Source organism: Eubalaena glacialis, chromosome 16 (genome assembly GCF_028564815.1).
Source record: "Eubalaena glacialis isolate mEubGla1 chromosome 16, mEubGla1.1.hap2.+ XY, whole genome shotgun sequence".
Lineage (NCBI taxonomy): Eukaryota > Metazoa > Chordata > Mammalia > Artiodactyla > Balaenidae > Eubalaena > Eubalaena glacialis.
Window position 1 is genome coordinate 10,668,398 of NC_083731.1, and position 19,106 is coordinate 10,687,503.

At 37.1% G+C, this 19,106-nt stretch overlaps 1 protein-coding gene across 3 annotated transcripts in view; it reads right to left on the minus strand.

Moving 5' to 3' along the window:
- The window catches only part of PCCA (propionyl-CoA carboxylase subunit alpha), a 370,033-nt gene that overhangs the window by 194,023 nt on the left and 156,904 nt on the right, over window positions 1–19,106 (minus strand). For all 3 annotated transcript variants that reach the window (XM_061170561.1, XM_061170560.1, XM_061170559.1), the window contains 2 exons: window positions 4,093–4,236; window positions 2,680–2,754 (listed from right to left, as the gene is read on the minus strand). In XM_061170561.1, the coding sequence (XP_061026544.1) occupies window positions 2,680–2,754; window positions 4,093–4,236 (219 nt within the window). The remainder of the gene's footprint in view (window positions 1–2,679; window positions 2,755–4,092; window positions 4,237–19,106) is intronic.

Below are 19,106 nucleotides of genomic sequence, written 5' to 3' on the forward strand. Positions count from 1 at the left end.
TCTACCTCCTAGACACATTTAAATTGCCCCAAAATGACAACTGGTGATCAAGTTACATAACAGAAAAAACATCTCTGAACTTGCATTTTTTTAATTGTAGTAGCAAAAAGTTAAAGAGCTGATTTTACCACCATGTATTATTTAAAACCATAGCATGCTTGCTAAAGCTGTGTTTAAAACTGAGATTGGTACAAGTTCTAAAACTTTTGACTTCAAACATATGCTACTATTTGCTACATAAACTGCTACAAAGTTAGTGTGGAACTTTGATGTTCAACCCACTAGTAAAATAACAGACAATAAAGAATATATTTTACATTCTCCTATAGTAACTTAAAACTTTAGTTACCTTGAATAACACCACCCTAAAAGTTAAGTTACCTAGGGCTCTTAAATATAACTATGTCTTTGTTATTTAATAAAATTATCATCACAGAAGGTATGTCTTTTTAATTTAAAAATATATACGGTAAAATAAAGATGTATTAAATATAATCAACACATATCTTTGTATAAGCAAATCAACATTTCCAATTTAAAACTGTAACAAAGCATGAAAACTCTGACTTACAATTTACTGTCTATGCAGCTTTTTCCAAATGATAATCAGAATTCAAAAAAATGTCTAACAATGAATTAAAATTAAGTCTCCATTCCTCCACTGAAACAAAGCCTATACCAAAAAATATATTTTAGCTTTTGCACTAAAAGCTTTAAGAATAAAGTCAAGTGGAATTGTAACCAAATTTCTAAGCAGACAAAAACTGCAGTCTGAAAATAACAAATTTACAAAATATAGTGATCAAAGATAAGAAAATCTTCATATTTGCCACATAAGCAAATAGGAGGCTTAGAGAAGAATGTGAAAAACACAAACCAGAAGTTAACTCTGAAGTATGTATTCTTGTGATCAAAAACGGTTAAGAGCTGCAAAGGATCTCCTGAGTTAAAACTAATCTAGTTTAAGAAGGCAAGGAAGAAAAACTACCACCACCACCACCCAAGCACCTGTGTATGAGTCTCAAACCATTGCTCAGAAACCTCGGGCATAATTTAAATGTCTTTCTTCACACAGTGGACCCTGTGAAACTATCAGCCAGCTCCCACCCTTCATTCTTGATTCACCTCTCCCCCTCAGCACAACTCCCAGCCCGCCATGTCTACCTGACAAGTGACAGCCCAATCTGATTAAATGCTTCCAAGGGAGGGGACTCATGGGCCTCCATGACAGGCCAAAAGTGATCACCATGGAGATACATAATTACAGCTGTCAGCGCATCTACTGTCCTGCTGACATCAATTTGATTGCTCCCAGCAATAATGATAGACAAAGCTTAGTGTGCACTCTCCCGCACCCAATCACTTTATCTATTCCTTGGTCCATTTAGCTGACGTGCAACATTCACACAAGCAAATAACAGCAGTAAGCAGAACATTTAAGGCATTTTAATTGTTTTTTCTTTCTATGGATGGCTCACAACTGCAAATGTTATTACATAAAGCTCCTGCTGCAGCATTAATTGAAGAAAGATTTGGTGGGACAAAGACTGTAGGGGGTACAGTTTGTCCATTATCACTTGTACTTTCAACAGGTCTCACGTTTGAAAATTGCAAATTGCAAAAACTTGCGAGGGCAAAATGTTTGACATCCTGTTAGCTATTACAACATGGTGAAAACTTCTAACAACTAGAGTAATCATTATGAATTCTTATTTAATACTTTTTTGTTTGATTAAAAAAATGTTTAGATATGTCCCTATGATACTTGTTTTCTCATCTGCTATTTAACGTCACATAATGCCTGTTAAATCTTTACAATTTTTCTTCTGCCTTCAGGCTTTGAACACAGCATGGAGTCTCCGAGCCTAGAAAGGGTCAAGTCCCTTTAGAAAGCACATGGGCAAAAACAATTTAAAAAGTGAAATAAATCATATATCCAATAACATCTTCAAATTTAGAATTCTTCCTGTAATCTTTCACCATCTTCATGCCAGTAATCAAACTGAATAATCATATTCACAGATGGTACAGCCTTGTCATCCACTAGCTAACATAATGTCATAAATATATATGCACTTATTACCTTGATTAAGATAAAGGGTATGTCCTTGTTCTTTTCATGCAACAAGAACTATTTAAAGAACAGCTATTAAACACAGAAGAAGTATAAATACAGTGGATGGTGGTCGCCTTTCTTTAAGTGGTGTACACAATACGTACTTCTTAAAGGCTTTGACACTTAATAGAAAGAGGTACACTTTGTTTTCCTTAATCCATTTAGATTAACGAGCTGATTCTGTGCTTGATTTCTTGACATCTGACTATACTGGGAAGCAGGATTAGATTTATTGAAAAGATTAAATTGTAACATGGAAATGTCATTTCCCATTCTTAGGATTCCATGAATCTTCTTCATTATGATTTTCAGAAGAATTGGGAACACTGTAAGCTATCATTTATTTAGAAGTCAGATGTCTCCAGACTTCCCCTGTTAGGTGAATTCTGACTTTCTTGAACATCATACAGTACAAAATATGAAAAAACAAAAAACTGTGATTCCCCATGAATTTCACTTGTCATCCAATTTACACCCTTTGGTGTTGACATGCTTTAACATAAAAGTGTGACATAAATCAAGATTTTTAACCCCTCACTTGATATTACAGCTTAATGACTTACACCAGGTAGATGTATTGGTTCTTGGTACTGAGACAATCTCCCAATAGACGGTAAACCAAAAGACTTGTAGGGGTCCTGAAAGTTCAAAGGACGGGAAGCACAGTCTTTGAAATATAAATCAGCACAAGTAAGGTTAAATATTTATACAGTGAAGAAGCATTTATAGGCCTATTTACCAAATCACAGATTGCAGAATATTAGTCTTATCCTCACTCTAGACAACTTAGAAATGTATTTAAAAATCAAACAGAACTGTAACCAGAATTTAGCCTGACCTTGATCATACTTTATTGAAATTGGTAAAATTCCAACTTTCTATAAATCTTCTTAGAATGCCTTGGGCAAAAATAAAATAACCTAGGAGCTACATCAAAACATACTCAAGTTCAGAACAACAAATGTAGTGCACTAAAGATATTTGTTTTTCTTACTCTCAAAACAGCTCACATATGGTAAAATTTGAGCATTTTAGTTCTTCAAACAAAGACCTGAAAAGTAACTTTGAATGTGCTACTAGATATATGCTCCATTTGTAAATATCTTAGATCAGAATAAATCGTAAGTTCAGTGTTATAACAACAGGAAAGAAAAGAATACCACTTACAATATAACCAAGCCATAGATATTTCTCAAGATCCTTAAAAAAATTTCAAAAAAACTTCCAGAATTTTTAAACACAGATACTACTAATTTGTTTTTTATTTTACAGATAGGCTTCGATGTCTAAAAGTAAAAGATGGTATAAATGTTTCCTTGAATTTTTGTTTTAACCATTTGAAAAAAAGCATTTTCAGATGTTGACTGCTTTACCTGATTAATTATAAAATAAAATTAAAGTATTAAACTGAGAGTTTTTGAGTTAAATCCATAATTAAAACTATGAATTGAAGCTTTGCAATTTAAATTTTAGTTGTTATTTTTACATAATCATAAGAGATAAAATTATTAGGGAAAAAACTGTTGGAAAAAATTTAAACACTGAATTAACAACTGATGTGTAACTAAGGTAGCTCTTTAAAACACACACACACACACACAAACACACACACACACACACAGAGAAACAAATGCCCCTTTTCATTTCGAATGTGGTTTGAAAATAAGCAAAAACAAAAACCATGGTCCATTCAAGCACAACAATATTTAACTAATGCTTTCTTGCTCCTTAAAATGATTAGTAGCTATTCCTCCAACCAGAAAAAAACACATGAAAATTAATTAAACTCAATCCTTTAAAACTATTTTGAGTTACGTTAAAATGATCTAACCTTTTTTTCTGGTTCATTTCTGGATTACATAATCAAATACTTGACACAAGTTATAAAACCCTAAGTTTACCTTGTGCTTAGCTAATTGTGGTCCCATAACTCAGGACACAACCACCATCCTTCCTCCCAACATCATTCATTTTACCTCGGCATAAACCCGACATTCAACTGCCCAGCCGCTGATGGGAATATCAGCTTGTTTGTGCCTGAGAGGGTAACCCTTGGCAACACGGATCATTTCTTGGACTAGGTCCAGGCCAGTAATGCATTCTGTGACAGGATGCTCAACCTGCAAGGCCAAGATGTGCCAGTCAACAGTTGTAGGAAAAGGTAAATAAACAGAAATAAGAACAATGTCAACAATTTCTGGGTAAAATGAGGTTAATTATATTTAATATTTAATCATATTTGACTATTTTTTAAATTTTTTATTTTATTTTATTTTATTTTTCAGCTGCGCTGGGTCTTAGTTGTGGCACGCGGGATCTTTAGTTGTGGCATGCATACTTCTTAGCTGCGGCACACATGCAGGATCTAGTTCCCAGACCAGGAATCAAATCCGGGCCCCGTGCATTGGGAGCGCACTGGATTGGTGGTCTTACCCACTGGACCACCAAGGAAGTCCCCATATTTAACTTTAAAATGATCTAAGAGAATAAAATTAAAGAATCAACACCATATAGTACAAAGCTGGGTAAGAAAAATGACACCCCAAAATTATTTGTAAACTATCTGTACTACTTTTCCCAGTTTTTATTTAGATGTGGTCCAACAATGTTTAACACTTTTAATTTTGAAACTGATTCTTACCTGAAAATTACATATTTAGCTACAATCCTCAATGTGGCGGATAATCAACCTATTCTGCTACACTTAGCATGGCATCTATAGAGGCGGCTTATGATTTTCCAAAGCACTAGTCTCGCCTGAGTTTCACCAACTTGCATGCTTTCACTAACCTGTCCTGACAAGCAACCAGACTAGCGTACTCTTACATCAATGCAGCGTAGCAGAAACGAGCAGATGGGCCCTGCAGGTTGTTCTCCCTCCAGACCTACGTGGGGAGTGCTTAGCATGCACAGTAACGAAACTGAGCCAGTGAAATCACTGCTCTCTCAGCAAACTGCTGATAACTACTTTGGATGATGCTGTCATGGGGATCCCTGGCCTTCCACACTAGCACACGGGATACACATATACAAAAACATGCAGAGACATACAGGGATACTAACAGACATACACATCCTTATAAATCTGATCGACTGCTTACAAGATCCTAAACTTAACTGAGCTAAAATAAAGCCACTTGGGCACTGGTAAAGAGTAGATAATCTGTCCGTCATGCAAAACCTTGAATACGTTTTGAAAATTTAAATTAAATTTTGGCCACATCTGCTGCTTTGATACCAATTTCTTTTCTCATAAAAATTACGCATGTTCTAAATGCACTTCACAATAGTTTCTTTATCATGACATGTCATATTTCATACACTCTGACACGGGAAAAGGTCAATGAACAAACGAATTGTCTTCCCATCTTCAACTACACTAATTGAAGGACAGGACTTAGTCATTATAATAATCTTGAAGCTTATCATAAGCAGACAATGCCATGGTCTTTAAAAAAAAAAAGCTTTGTAAAAATAAACAGATGGCATCCATAATTAGCTCTGTGTGTGTTATGAGTTTGTTTACAGTTTCAACAACATTTTAAGACATTTTGACATAATTTTAATGACAAATCATCACTAAAATAAGCATCGACCCTTTGTAAAATAAATGTGACACTAAGTAAAGATCTTATTAGATAGTTTAGAATATATCAATATATTTTTGGGAGCAAACTATGGTTTTGAGAGACAAGATTTTTTAATTTATTTATTTATTTTATTTTTTCTCTGCGTTGCAGCGAGCGGGGGCTACTCTTCGTTGCGGTGCGTGGGCTTCTCATTGCAGTGGCTTCTCTTGTTGTGGAGCACGGGCTCTAGGAGTACGGGCTACAGTAGTTGTGGCACGCGGGCTCAGTAGTTGTGGCTCGTGGGCTCCAGAGCACAGGCTCAGTAGCTGTGGCGCACGGGCTTAGCTGCTCAGCGGCATGTGGGATCTTCCCGGACCAGGGCTCGAACCCGTGTCCCCTGCATTGGCAGGCAGATTCTTAACCACTGCGCCACCAGGGAAGTCCCAAGAAACAAGATTCTATATGATAAATATAATAAGAAAGGAACGATTGTAAAGCCCCTCTATTAGTGCTAGAAACAAATTTCATGTGAGAAAGCATCTTACCACCATAACTATTCAAGAGCTGAACCTACTATGTGCCCAAGGGCTCTATATCAGTACTATCCACATATCTTTGTTAAGTGAGAAAACATTTTTAAAAGCTCAGAGAATGATTTAATTTCATCCTTCTACGTCTAGTGCCCAGAAAAGTACATACTATATAGTAGACAAATAAATATACATTGAATGAATGAGCAGCAAATCCAGAGTCACACCTATAGTAAGTGGTAGAGGCAGGGTTGGAATTTATGTCACTCCAGAGGCGATATGACCTTCCTGTTCTTCCTCGTGGAAAAATGTGTATGAAAGAACGTAGTTAACATAAACAGCTATATAATTACAAGCTGCTGTCTTTTACAAAATACAGTATTACAAAGTCTAAAGATTTGGTCAGTCAAAAATTCATTGTAAGGCTCTGTTTCACCTTAGAAGACCTCCCTATAATGTGTAGGAAAAAAAAGTTTATTAGACCTGTATTGAATAGAATCTAAAAATGGACCCACTTTAATCCAACTTAGAGTTACATAACAGTAACACAATATTTTACAATCTTAATTAGTGAGCTGCAAGTATTTCAAAATAAAATAAGTAGATAACTAAAATAATAACTAGCTGCTAAAGGCAAAATCATTAAAGAATTTTTTTAAAAGTATCCACTTAGGTTCAAGTATTGTTAAAGTATACAAAATAGTCTGACATACCTGAATTTTTCAGGTAACAGTAATATGTCTTTTTAAAGTAAAACAATTTTAAACATTTTTGAAAGAAATCTTTCTAAATACATTTTAATAGAATTCTGAAGTTATTTAACAGGATGTGTGAAACATTTCCTTTAGACCCTGTATTATTATTATCATCAGGAATCTTGTAAATGTAACACTGACTAAATAACCATGTCTATCCCCCATCCCCGAGAATTTAGGCATAGTTTGCCTGTGCAAGTTAAACTCAACACTTAAGAGATAAGGGCAGAGGTTACAAAGAGACAAAATGGCTGACAGGCCAAAATATAATTCAATGAATGATTTTAAAATATCATTAAAATACTATCCTCTAGCCCTTGAATAAAAATCTAGTGTTTAAAGACAAAAGGCCAGGGATACCCCGTTCTTGCCTGGAGAACCTACCCCTGCAGGACCTTGAGGCCCAAAAGTCAACCCAGGAAGAAGAATGAAAGGCCTGGAAGCTTCTGAAATGCAGAGATATAAAAAAATGACTGTGAACTCTCTGAGCACACAGCCTGTTGTCCCTTATTTATCCTCAGATATTCCAAATGTTTCCCTTGTTTATCCACAGAAAATAAAACTAGTGAACTGTGAAAAAAAGAAAGAAAGAAAAGGAAAGGAGAAAGGAAGGGAGGGAGGTAAGATCAATGGAAAGTAAAGGTGGCTAACTGGAACAAAAGGTTATAAAAAGAAAAAAAGATTGGCCTCTGGTAAGCCAACAAGTTTACCTTGTCCAACCTAGAAGAAAAAACTACCTCTGAAAGTATGATGCTAATAAACATCTATTGTGAGGGCTATTATGTGGGGGGAGGAGGTGGGGGACAAGGTTTCTGAGTAACTTCTCTCTGGGAAACACTGAGTTAACTGAAGTTAAACAGGTTTATTTAAGAAAAGACTCCTCAGACTCATTAATCTGTGAATATGCCTCAGGACTCTAGGAGGAGGCTGTACAGCACTTATGTCACCACACACCTTCTTTTGCAGACTATCTTTATGGACTGAGACTTCCACAGGACACATGTTTAGAAACAATGTCTTTTCTAAAGGTTCAAAACACAAACATTCAAAATACAAAACTCAATTCCCTTATGTGACTCTGTCCTCACCAAACAAATTTTTGGTCTTCATACATGATTTCCCTATTCAACAGAAATGTGTGCTAGTTCCAAGAAACATATGAAAGAGGGATCCATCAGATAGTATGATTGTGCATTAGAGATTAATATAGTGACATTCTAGTATATAAATCTTGTGATCTAGTCAGCAAAAGTAATACCTAGCCATAGAGAGAGAGAGAGAGACAATACATACACATACAAGCCAAAAAAAGAGTAAGCCATCCAAGTTAGAATTTCTGAATCCTCAAAGGCAAATTATTGAATGGGATATATTCATCAAGTCAGTGCTACTCTGCAGGTTCTAGTAGTAGCTTATAAATCAGTTTGTACTAGCAATGCCCCTATCTCACCATGAATCTTTTGTTCAAACAAACAACTACAATCATCAAACGCCTTATTATGATACATAATCACATTCAAGATCTAGAATGAGTATGTATAGTTCTATACACCTACATTAGATGGTCACAGTCAGCCAGCTTTTTATAGATCTATTTGCTATTTTAATTTAGTCTTCTTAGTCACCATCAAACTGTCACTATTGTGTTTGTGTAGACCTCTTGCCACTCTCTTACTTATTTGTTGCTTCAAATGTATTTCTCAAAAAAATAAATAACTGAGCTTATCAAATGCAACGGTGAGGTAAACTAGGTTTTGATTCACCTGAGTTCTTGATGTATCAAATTTCAATAGTAATAAATTTAGAAAAGCTAAATCTTTCTGGCATTGTGTTGTCATTATCTACCTTCTGATTCTAAAAGTTAAAATCGTAAATTCTGCCACTGCCACTGTGGTCTTTAGCCTTATTCCTCCTTAAATACAAACTAGGAAGTATCTAAAACTAATGAAGGAGAGAATGAGATATGCCCAGAGTCCTAAAGTATCTCCCTATAAGATACCTTCATTAATGACAAGGGGAGAAACACTAACACTACGATGGGGAAATGCAAGAGATGCCACCTTTTCTTTTTTAAATTGGAGTTTAGTTGCCTTACAATGTTGGGTTAGTTTCTGCTGTGCAGCAAAGTTAATCAGCTATACATATACATATTATCTACTCTTTTTTAGATTTCCTTTCCATTTAGGTCACCACAGAGCACTGAGTAGAGTTCGCTGTGCTACACAGTAGGTTCTCATTAGTTATGTATTTTACACATAATAGTGTATACATGTCAATCTCAGTCTCCCAATTCATCCCACCCACCCCTTCCCCACTTGGTAACCATAAGTTCGTAAGAGATGCCACGTTAACCAAGCCAACATTACCAGTAATGGGATAAACAGACATCGCATGCCTCCTATATGGTGCTCAGGGAAGAACAATAGCATTTCTGTAGTATTCTTACCCAAAATGCAAAGCCTGAATATAATCAAGAGAAAAAAGACAAATGCAAAATGCAGGACACTCTAGAAAATAAATGGCCTGTGCTCATAAAAAAATGTAAAGATCATACTTGACCAAAAAAAAAAAAAAAAAAAGACTAAGGAACTGTTCCAGATGGAGAGAGACTAAAGAGGCATGACAAGTAAATGTAACATAGGAGCCTGAACCAGAAAAATGTTGTATTTTACTATAAAAGACAATAGTGAACAACTGGTGAAATATGAATATGATCTGTAGACTGGATGATAGTAATATGTCAATGTTAATATTCTGATGTTGATAATGGTACTGTGGTATTGTAAAAGAATTTTCTTGTTTTTAGGAAATACATATTTAGGGGTAAAGAGGCACCAGGCCTGCAATTTACTCTGAAATGTTTCAGGTAAAGAAGATAGATACAGAGAAACAAAGACGCAGATATAGATACAAGGATAAAGCAAATGTAAATGTTAGTAAAGGATGTTCAGAAATTCTTTGTAATGTTTTGCAGTTCTTCTGGACATCTGAAATAACTCCAAAATAAAAATTAATAAAAATTAAAGCAATGTCACTAGAATTTTTGTTTTTATATTACAAAACATTATTAAAATAAAGATATCTGACTTGATCAACATTATTTTCTCTTCAATCAGAACCCTCTCATTGTGCTAAATAAAAATAATCAACAACAGATAATTTGTTCAATATGTTTTCGCTAACTTAAACTTCTAAATACTTTATTGTGTTGACGACCTAATAATTCTAAAGATTTTAAGAATGGGTAACTAGATAACAGGCAAGTATTCCTCGAGGAGAAGATGATTCAGGCAAATTTTAATTACACACTAAAGTTAACTTCAAATGAAAATTAACACTGAGGCAAGTTTAAAAGAGGAGAAAGTCCCAAAAAGTGTGGAGAGAAGTCAGATCAATGAAATTATGTGTTACCTTGGCCATTACAGAGAAGGAGGGTGATGAAAAGTATTCAAGGTTCCTTGAATGGAGGGTAATTGTTTTTCAGGTGGTAAGTGGAGGTCCAACTGCTTAGTCAAAGCAGAAGCTGTCCCTAAAAGCAGAAGACCCATGTACATACCATAACTAACATCTCTATGACACTGAAATTTACCAAATCCCTCCAAATGCACGAACTTGTTCCCTATTTCACTGTCATTTTACAGACAAGGTGCAAGAGATACTCCCAAGGGGTAGAAGGTAAGTAAATATTAAGAATTTTCTAATATTCAAATAATGTTATTTTAAATTAATGTAATTTAAAGTAACTTCTTTATTAAATATGTCTAAACAAGATATTACAAAGACTTAGTTTGTGAAAGCCATCTTTTGTAAGCAGAACTTGTTTAATTCAACTCAGCAAAGCAGTACAGGTATGATTACCTGTTGAAATGTGAGGAAACTGTCCTGTTATATAAAATCAGGTTTCATAATGGTATTTGGCATAATAGGTCTTTTTCGTTTGTTGTTATTCTGGCCTGAAAGGATAACTGATGTCATTATTTTTGGTTTTGCTCTTTCAGTTCAGAGAGATTCTTTGTCCAGAACAGAATCTAACATATACCTATTAAAATTCTGAAACCCTACCTCCTGAGAATACAGGGTTTCAAAATAAAGATCTAAAGTTATTAGATTTTGATCCACAGGACTCAAAGATAAAAAGCATGTTGGGAAATAGGCCCCAACACACCATCCCTGTAAACTCACCTTGAAAATAATGGCTATATTCAAGAGTGGCAGTGAAAACTCAACAGTTTCTATTATAGAGCTTCCCTGTTGACCCCAACACAAATAGTCAGATGAAGAAAGGATAAGAGAACTGTTAGGCACTGAACTGCATCTCCTCTGCCCAATTCATATCTTTAAGTCCTAACCCTTAGTACCTCAGAATATGACTGTGTTTGGAGATACGGTCTTTAAAGAGGCAATTAAGTTAAAATAAGGTCATTAGGGTGGCCCCTAACCCAACATGACTGATGCCCTTATGAGAAGAGATTAGGACACAGACAACACACAGCACAGAAAAAAAGACCATGTGAAGACACAAGAAGACAACGTCCATCTGCAGGCCAAAGAGAAAGGCCTCCAGAAGAAACCCATCCTGCCGACACCTCGATTTTAGACTTCTGCCTCCAGAAATGTAAGAAAATAAATGTTTAAGCCATCCAGTCTGCGGTAACTTGTCAAGATAGCCCTAAAAAACTAATACAGGAACAAATTTGAAAAGTTAAAATCTAGATAAGAATCCAGAACTCAAAGACACCAAAATAGTTTATAAAATGCTTTAAAACAAAAAACTAATGAAAAATGCCTGACAAGTTTAACTATTCATATCCATATAACAAAAACTTCTTTTCTTCAACTTTCTAAAAAGACTCAATAAACATTAAGTGAAAGTATAACATGCCCTTCGTTATATTCTCTTTCCTAGGAGAGTAACTTCAAGTATTCCAGAACATCCCAGTTCTGGCTAACTCTAGCCAGTCTGAGAATCCTGGCCTCTATGACTTTAAATATAATCAAAATGTCAACTTCCGTCCAGATCTAAAATATCACTTCTGGCAAGAATGGAATTTTACAAATTAATTACAAATCCATTTCCCTATAATTTCTCTTATTTCCACCAATTATTCTTTCAGTCAAACACCCCAGTTCATAAAAGACCAAACTCTTTTAGTATTTTTTAAATTTAAAACTGCTCTGAAATTAGAATACAATATTTGTTCAGTTACAGTTGATTCTCAGAAATCAGAATTTAGGTTGCAATAATTTTTATTCTTTTAATAAAAGAAACAGCAAAGGATAAGAATCAAGACGCTAAAAAAGTGTTTCTAAAGCCCTCCTGGAATGTAAGGTTCCATACGATACAGAACTCTCTGACGGAAGCTCTGGTGGGATGTGGGGATATGCAGCCTCCGCAGAATTTCAACAGTTCTGTTGTACTTTTCTTCCACAGCACAAGTAGATTCCTCCTCCACTGCAGCAATCAGTATAAGCCACTGACTAAGGTCTAACAAAAGGGGTACAATTTAGCTCTCTGTTCTCAAAATGGTGGAACAGCCAGCAGACCACATTTGGGCATTTAATTACTTTAAGACCTTACTCCTTTCTATTTGGGAGTTTTCTAGGTTTTTTGATCTTTGTAGACTATAAAAAGACTGCTTTTCCAAAAAGATAACATCTAAAAATTGCCTAGATTTGGAAATTAACAATTATACACACACACAATTTGGAACGATATATTCAAGGTCCTAATATTAATCTTAGCACAAAAGCCTAAGCAGAAATAGTTTATCAATGTAACACTTTTATCAGTTCATTTTTAGAAGAAAGAGTTCCATATCCATTTCTCTCCTAGACTCTTACACAAACACCTTTACAATGAAAAGGAAGCTTCTTTCAAAGCAGTATTTCCACTACGTTTGTTCATTTGTAACAATAATTTTTCAGTCAACTGACAAAAGAATAATAAGAGAAAGTTATTATTAATTAATTTGTGGCTCAGTTTGCCATCTGAAAAAAAATGACTACTGACAGCGTTTATTAATCATAATGACAACAGTAATAGTAAACGTGTTGGGACTTCCCTGGTGGCGCAGTGGTTAAGAATCCACCTGCCAATGCAGGGGACACGGGTTCGAGCCCTGGTCTGGGAAGATCCCACATGCTGCAGAGCAACTAAGCCCCTGCACCACAACTACTGAGCCTGCGCTCTAGAGCCCGCGAGCCACAACTACTGACCCCGCGTGCCACAACTACTGAAGCCCATGCACCTAGAGCCCATGCTCCGCAGCAAGAGAAGCCACCGCAACGAGAAGCCCACGCACTGCAAAGAAGAGTAGCCCCCGCTCGATGCAACTCCAGAAAACCCACACGCAGCAACAAAGACCCAACGCAGCCAAACATAAATAAATACATAAATAATTAAAAAATACTAAACGTGTTAACCAATGTTTAACAAACATAGCATGCAGGATATTACTGGTAAGATTCTTACAGTTAGGAAGAAAATGAGTGCTTGGTATAAACCAGGCACTATTCTGAGCATTTAAATGTATTAATTCATTTAATGCTCACAATCCTATAAAGCCAGTGCTGTATTACTGTCACTTTACAGATGAGGGAAATGAAGCATAGAGAAGCTAAGGAACTTGCTTACAGACACACAGCTAGGAAGGAGCAGAGTTAGGATTTACTTGTACTAAGTGAAAATAGTGGATGTTTGCAATTTACAGAAAAAATGATTAAATGAGTCCCCATTAGTCTACTACAATTGTTCTGAACCATTTTAGGGTCTAGAACCTCACCAAATTTCTCCCTAGAAAAGTGTGTATCCAATTTCAGAGGGTCCACAGACTCCCCTACAACTCATTAAAGAGTCCAGATAACCCAGGTTAGATGTTTCTGCTTTGGGAAGATGGCAATTCCAACATGGCTCACTCCCTCCCCACGGTCTCTATTTCCCCAGACTCAGGGAGCTGCTGAGGATATGTGAAGTGCAAAGATTTGGGGCAAAGTGACAGCCAACAACAGGTAATAGGCTCTTCTCTCTCGTGGGCTGGGCAAGACTGAGAGACTAGCTTCAGAGAACTCCAGGGAAGAATGAGAAAGGCACAGGTCACGGAGACAACTTGGCCTGCAGACATCCACGGACCCTGGAGAGAAACTCAATAAAGGCTCCAGAAGAGTCCCTGGTCTCTTCACCAAAGAGTCCAAGTAGTCAATAAACGATAGCTGGATTCTGTCCTTGAGACAAGGGGAATGCTAGGAGACATACGCTCTTGCTGTCCTCAGGAGTAGATATGGTTCTGTCTGCAACCACTTGAAGAACTACTGCCCCTAGAATATTACATCAAAGAGACGTCAGTACTGAGCACCCAAGACAACCACAGTAGACGGTGTACCCCACTGAGAAAGGATAAACATTCGGAATAACGATCATATATGTCAAGTGAAATAGAGCGGCTGAGGGACAGAAAAAAAAATTTATCCAAAAAACAGTAAGGGCACCTAGAAACTTCGAGAGTAGCAATATAAGCACACACACACTCCTATACGCAATTAGACTTTCTGGGATAAAATAACATAATTTCCCAATTATGCAATTCAGTCAATTACTTAGAAGATGATCACTGCTTGAACCTGAATTAGTAGCCTGGAAGGAGAACATAAAGAATAATATCAAGAAACAGAACACAAATACAAAATGAGAGTAATCATGAGGGGAAAGATATGAGCCCTAGAGGGCTTGTCCAGAATACCTAAAGGGCAAATAAAAGGAGTCACCAAAGGAGAAAACTAACAAATGAGGAGAGGAAATAGTTACCAGAAGAAATTTCCCCTGAAATGAAGAGACACTTGAAGCTGTACAACTGAAAAGGGCACATGGAGTAAAAGGCAGAGTTGATGGATATAAACATATACCTAGGCATGTGAAGGAGAAAAAAAAAATTTCTGAATTCCAATATTTAAGAGAAAGTTGGGCCACCTTTCAGACAGCAAGAATACGTTACCTACAATGGAAGAGGAATCAGAATGACATCAGACTTAACCCTAGAAGCTAGAACACAGGAGAATGTAAAAACTACAAAAGACTAGAACAGAAACTCAAGAATCCTATACTCAATCAAAATATCATACCTCTTTCACGGCTAAAGAAATATATTTGAGGATGGGGCATTTCAGAGCATATCATTCACATACTCCAGCTGAGGAAATTATATGAAAAAACTTTCTAAACAAACAAATGAACTAGGGCAGAAATCTTAAGGAGAAAGACAGAGAAGCTACAGTAAATGAGAGACATGCCTAGGGGTGTGTACACAGAAGCTAAAGGGACTCTGGAAAAAGAATAGATAAACTACAAGGGAAAGTAACATATGGCCTAGAAGTATGAAATTATCTCAGAGACTCTTTACTGCTGGAAAGTCGAGAGAACCAGTTATATCATCTTTACAAATACTAATGGAGAAAATGTCTACCTGAAAAGGAGGATGAACATAAATACAATTTTAAAGGACAGAAAATCTCCAATTTATCAATGGGAAGCAATAGGAATAATTAGCAATTTAATTCAAGCAACAAATAGAAAAAAGAAAAAAACTGGAATATTATTTATAAAACACAAGTAAAGATGAAATAAAATCAAGTATTTAAAATCAGAAGGACTAAAATTTCATACTAAAAGAAAGAGTGTCAGACTGGGTTTTTCCAAAAAAACTTACAGAACAATTAAAGCAAGTGATACAGAACAGGCAAATAAAACAAAAAGAAGCAGGACACAGACATAGAAAACAAATTTATGGTTACCAAAGGGGAAGGTGAGGAGGGATAAATCAGGAGAATGGAATTAACATATATACACTACTATATATAAAACAGGTAAACTACAAGGACCTATTGTACAGCACAGAGAACTATACTCAATATTCTGTAATAATCTATAAGGAAAAGAATCTGGGGCTTCCCTGGTGGCGCAGTGGTTGAGAGTCTGCCTGCCAATGCAGGGGATACGGGTTCGAGCCCTGGTCTGGGAAGATCCCACATGCCGCGGAGCAACTGGGCCCGTGAGCCACAATTACTGAGCCTGCGCGTCTGGAGCCTGTGCTCCCCAACAAGAGAGGCCGCGATGGTGAGTGGCCCCACTTGCCACAGCTGGAGAAGGCCCTCGCACAGAAACGAAGACCCAACACAGCCATAAATAAAATAAATAAATTTAAAAAAAAAAAGAAACTGAAAAAACATATATATATGTATATATACATATATATAAATAAAAAACTGAATCACTGTGCTGTACATCTGAAACTAACATGACATTGTAAATCAGCTACATTTCAATTTTTAAAAAAATTTTTAATAAAAAATAAAGTCAAAAAAATTTTTAACTGGGATTGACATATATACACTAATATGTATAACATAGATAACTAATAAGAACCTGCTGTATAAAAAAATAAAATAAAATAAAATTCAAAAAAAAATTTTTTTTAAAGGTTTTATTTATTTATTTATTTATTTATTTATTTATGGCTGTGCTGGGTCTTCGTTTCTGTGTGAGGGCTTTCCCCAGTTGCGGCAAGCGGGGGCCACCCCTCATCCCAGCGCGCGGGCCTCTCACCATCGCAGCCTCTCCCGTTGTGGAGCACAGGCTCCAGACGCGCAGGCTCAGCAATTGTGGCTCACGGGCCCAGCCGCTCCGCGGCACGTGGGATCCTCCCAGACCAGGGCTCGAACCCGTGCCCCCTGCATTGGCAGGCAGACTCCCAACCACTGCGCCACCAGGGAAGCCAAAAAAAAATTTTTTAATAAAAAAAAAAAAAAAAGTAGGAAATGCAACATGATATGACTCAGGGTGGAATTTAAGATTAAACCCCTTAAACAAGATAAAGATATTATGTCATGATAAAAGGCAAACAGTAAGCCATTTCCTTACTGTATTTATATGACTCTCTTCCTACCTTCCAACTCCTGAACACCCTCTAACTACCACTGTCTTGGGATGTTTTTTCCTAAAAGAACAGGGGAGTACAGAGCCAAAAGGGAGGTGCTTCCATTACACGTGAAGTTAGATCAGGTAAGATCTAGCAGTGATTTAAACTCCAGGAATATGAAGAATAAATTCTAGTGCCCAGATAGTTGGGAAGGGCTCAGACAAGTATAGGAGCAACATTGGCTAAAATGGGGAGCAAAGGCTGCCTTCCGAGTTTAGACCCAGGGAGGTCTTCACTTTTGCCTAAACTCAGTTTGCCATGAAAATTCCAAAGAGAGCAGACGTCTGGATTTGCCCTCCTTTGGGCATCTGCCTGACTATGATTAGTGTGTGAGTGTACAACGTGCTCATGAGTGAGGGTTTCGTCGAGCCGAGTGTGTAGGTGTATTGTCCGTATTTGTGTTTACTTTTTTTTTTTCTGATCTCATTTGTTCAGACTTTTTAATCTCTTGTGTTTTCGAGAGCTGCTCATGCCCCACCCCCACCTTTGTCTTTGCAGTATTCAAAAGTTATTTTTTTCCCATCAAATATATGCTGGCTAGAACAAGAGTTATTTCTGCTAGGCAGCATCTTACCCCCAGAGCTCTCCAGCTCTTCTGCCTAACAGCTTTAAATCGGGGATTGAAGAGTCAGTTTTTCCAAACCACCCGTTTTCCACGTTCACTTGCGAGGCCTTTTCAATTCTTTTTGACTCCATGCGCCTCTGCTGCACTGAGATAGGACACAGTTACGGTTACGGTATCACCAGTTCTAGAGACGAAGGGGAAAAGGTGCACCAGGGCCCACCTAGCAGACGGGTTAGGTTGCTGCTGGGAGGTGGGGTGTCACTGTCCCCTTTGCACAGGCAGGCTGTTTCCAGGACCCCTCAGAAACTGGTCCCCACTCCTCTCCAGGGCTCTTCTCATCCCTCTATTCACATGCATGTGTGTTTATTTTCCCTGTGACACTGGCAGTGACAGTAATTTCCCACCCATAGAGAAGCTTGTGGTCCATGATGCTCCAAGAATGAATTTCCAAGTATTTGCCAGTGGAGGTGCAGAAGCTGTGACAGGAGTGAGTCAGTGTTGCACTTTCAGAGCAACTGTCTACTGCAGTAATAAATGGAAAATATCAGCAAAAAAAAAAAAAACAAAAACACACAGGCAAACAGTAATAAACCTATACTGTACATATTAAATTACTTTGTAGATATATATGTAAACATTATTACAAGTGCAAGGAAAACTGAGAGATGTATACTGAAGTAGTTATGGATGAAATTATTTAATGTCTGACATTTGTTTTAAAATACTCCAGCTATAAGGAGTAAAAGCAAGGAAAAGGAGGCATGCATACAGGAAACAATACTGGCCAAGTAAACATGAAGTGAGGTAACAGATTCAGGGGCCTTTACCATACTGCTCTCGCTATTCTTTTTTTTTTTTTTTTAATGTATTTATTTATTTTGGGCTGTGTTGGGTCTTCATTGCTGCACGCAGGCTTTCTCTACTTGCGGCGAGCGGGGGCTACTCTTCGTTGCGGTGTGCAGGCTTCTCATTGCAGTGGCTTCTCTTGTGGAGCACGGGCTCTAGGCGCGCAGGCTTCAGTAGTTGTGCCACGCAGGCTCAGTAGTTGTGGCTCGCAGGCTCTAAAGCACAGGCTCAGCACAGGCTTAGTTGCTCTGCAGCATGTGCGATCCTCCCAGACCAGGGCTTAAACCCGTGTCCCCTGCATTGGCAGGTGGATTCTTAACCACTGTACCACCAGGGAAGGCCCAACTCTCACTATTCTTGAGTACTTTTATATGTTTGAAGATCACCATGAAGAAAAGAGAGAAAGACAGACAAATGGAGGAAGGGAAAGAGGAAAAGAAAAATGAAAAAGGAAAGGAAACAAAGAGGGAAAGAATCAAGAAAAGAAATGCAAGGATGTCATGGTGCAAGAATTTTTAGGGCAGTGAAACTACTCTGCATGATTCTGTAATGAGGACACATGCAGTTATACGTGTCACAACCCATAGACTGTGCAATCCAAAGAGTAAACCCTAATATAAACTATGAGCCTTTGTTAACAATACCATATTAATGCAAGATGTTAATAATAGGGAAAATTGGCCGTTGGGGGTGGAAGGTGGAGTGAGCAAAGGGGTATATGGGAGCTGACTGTACTTACTACTCATTTTTCGGTAAA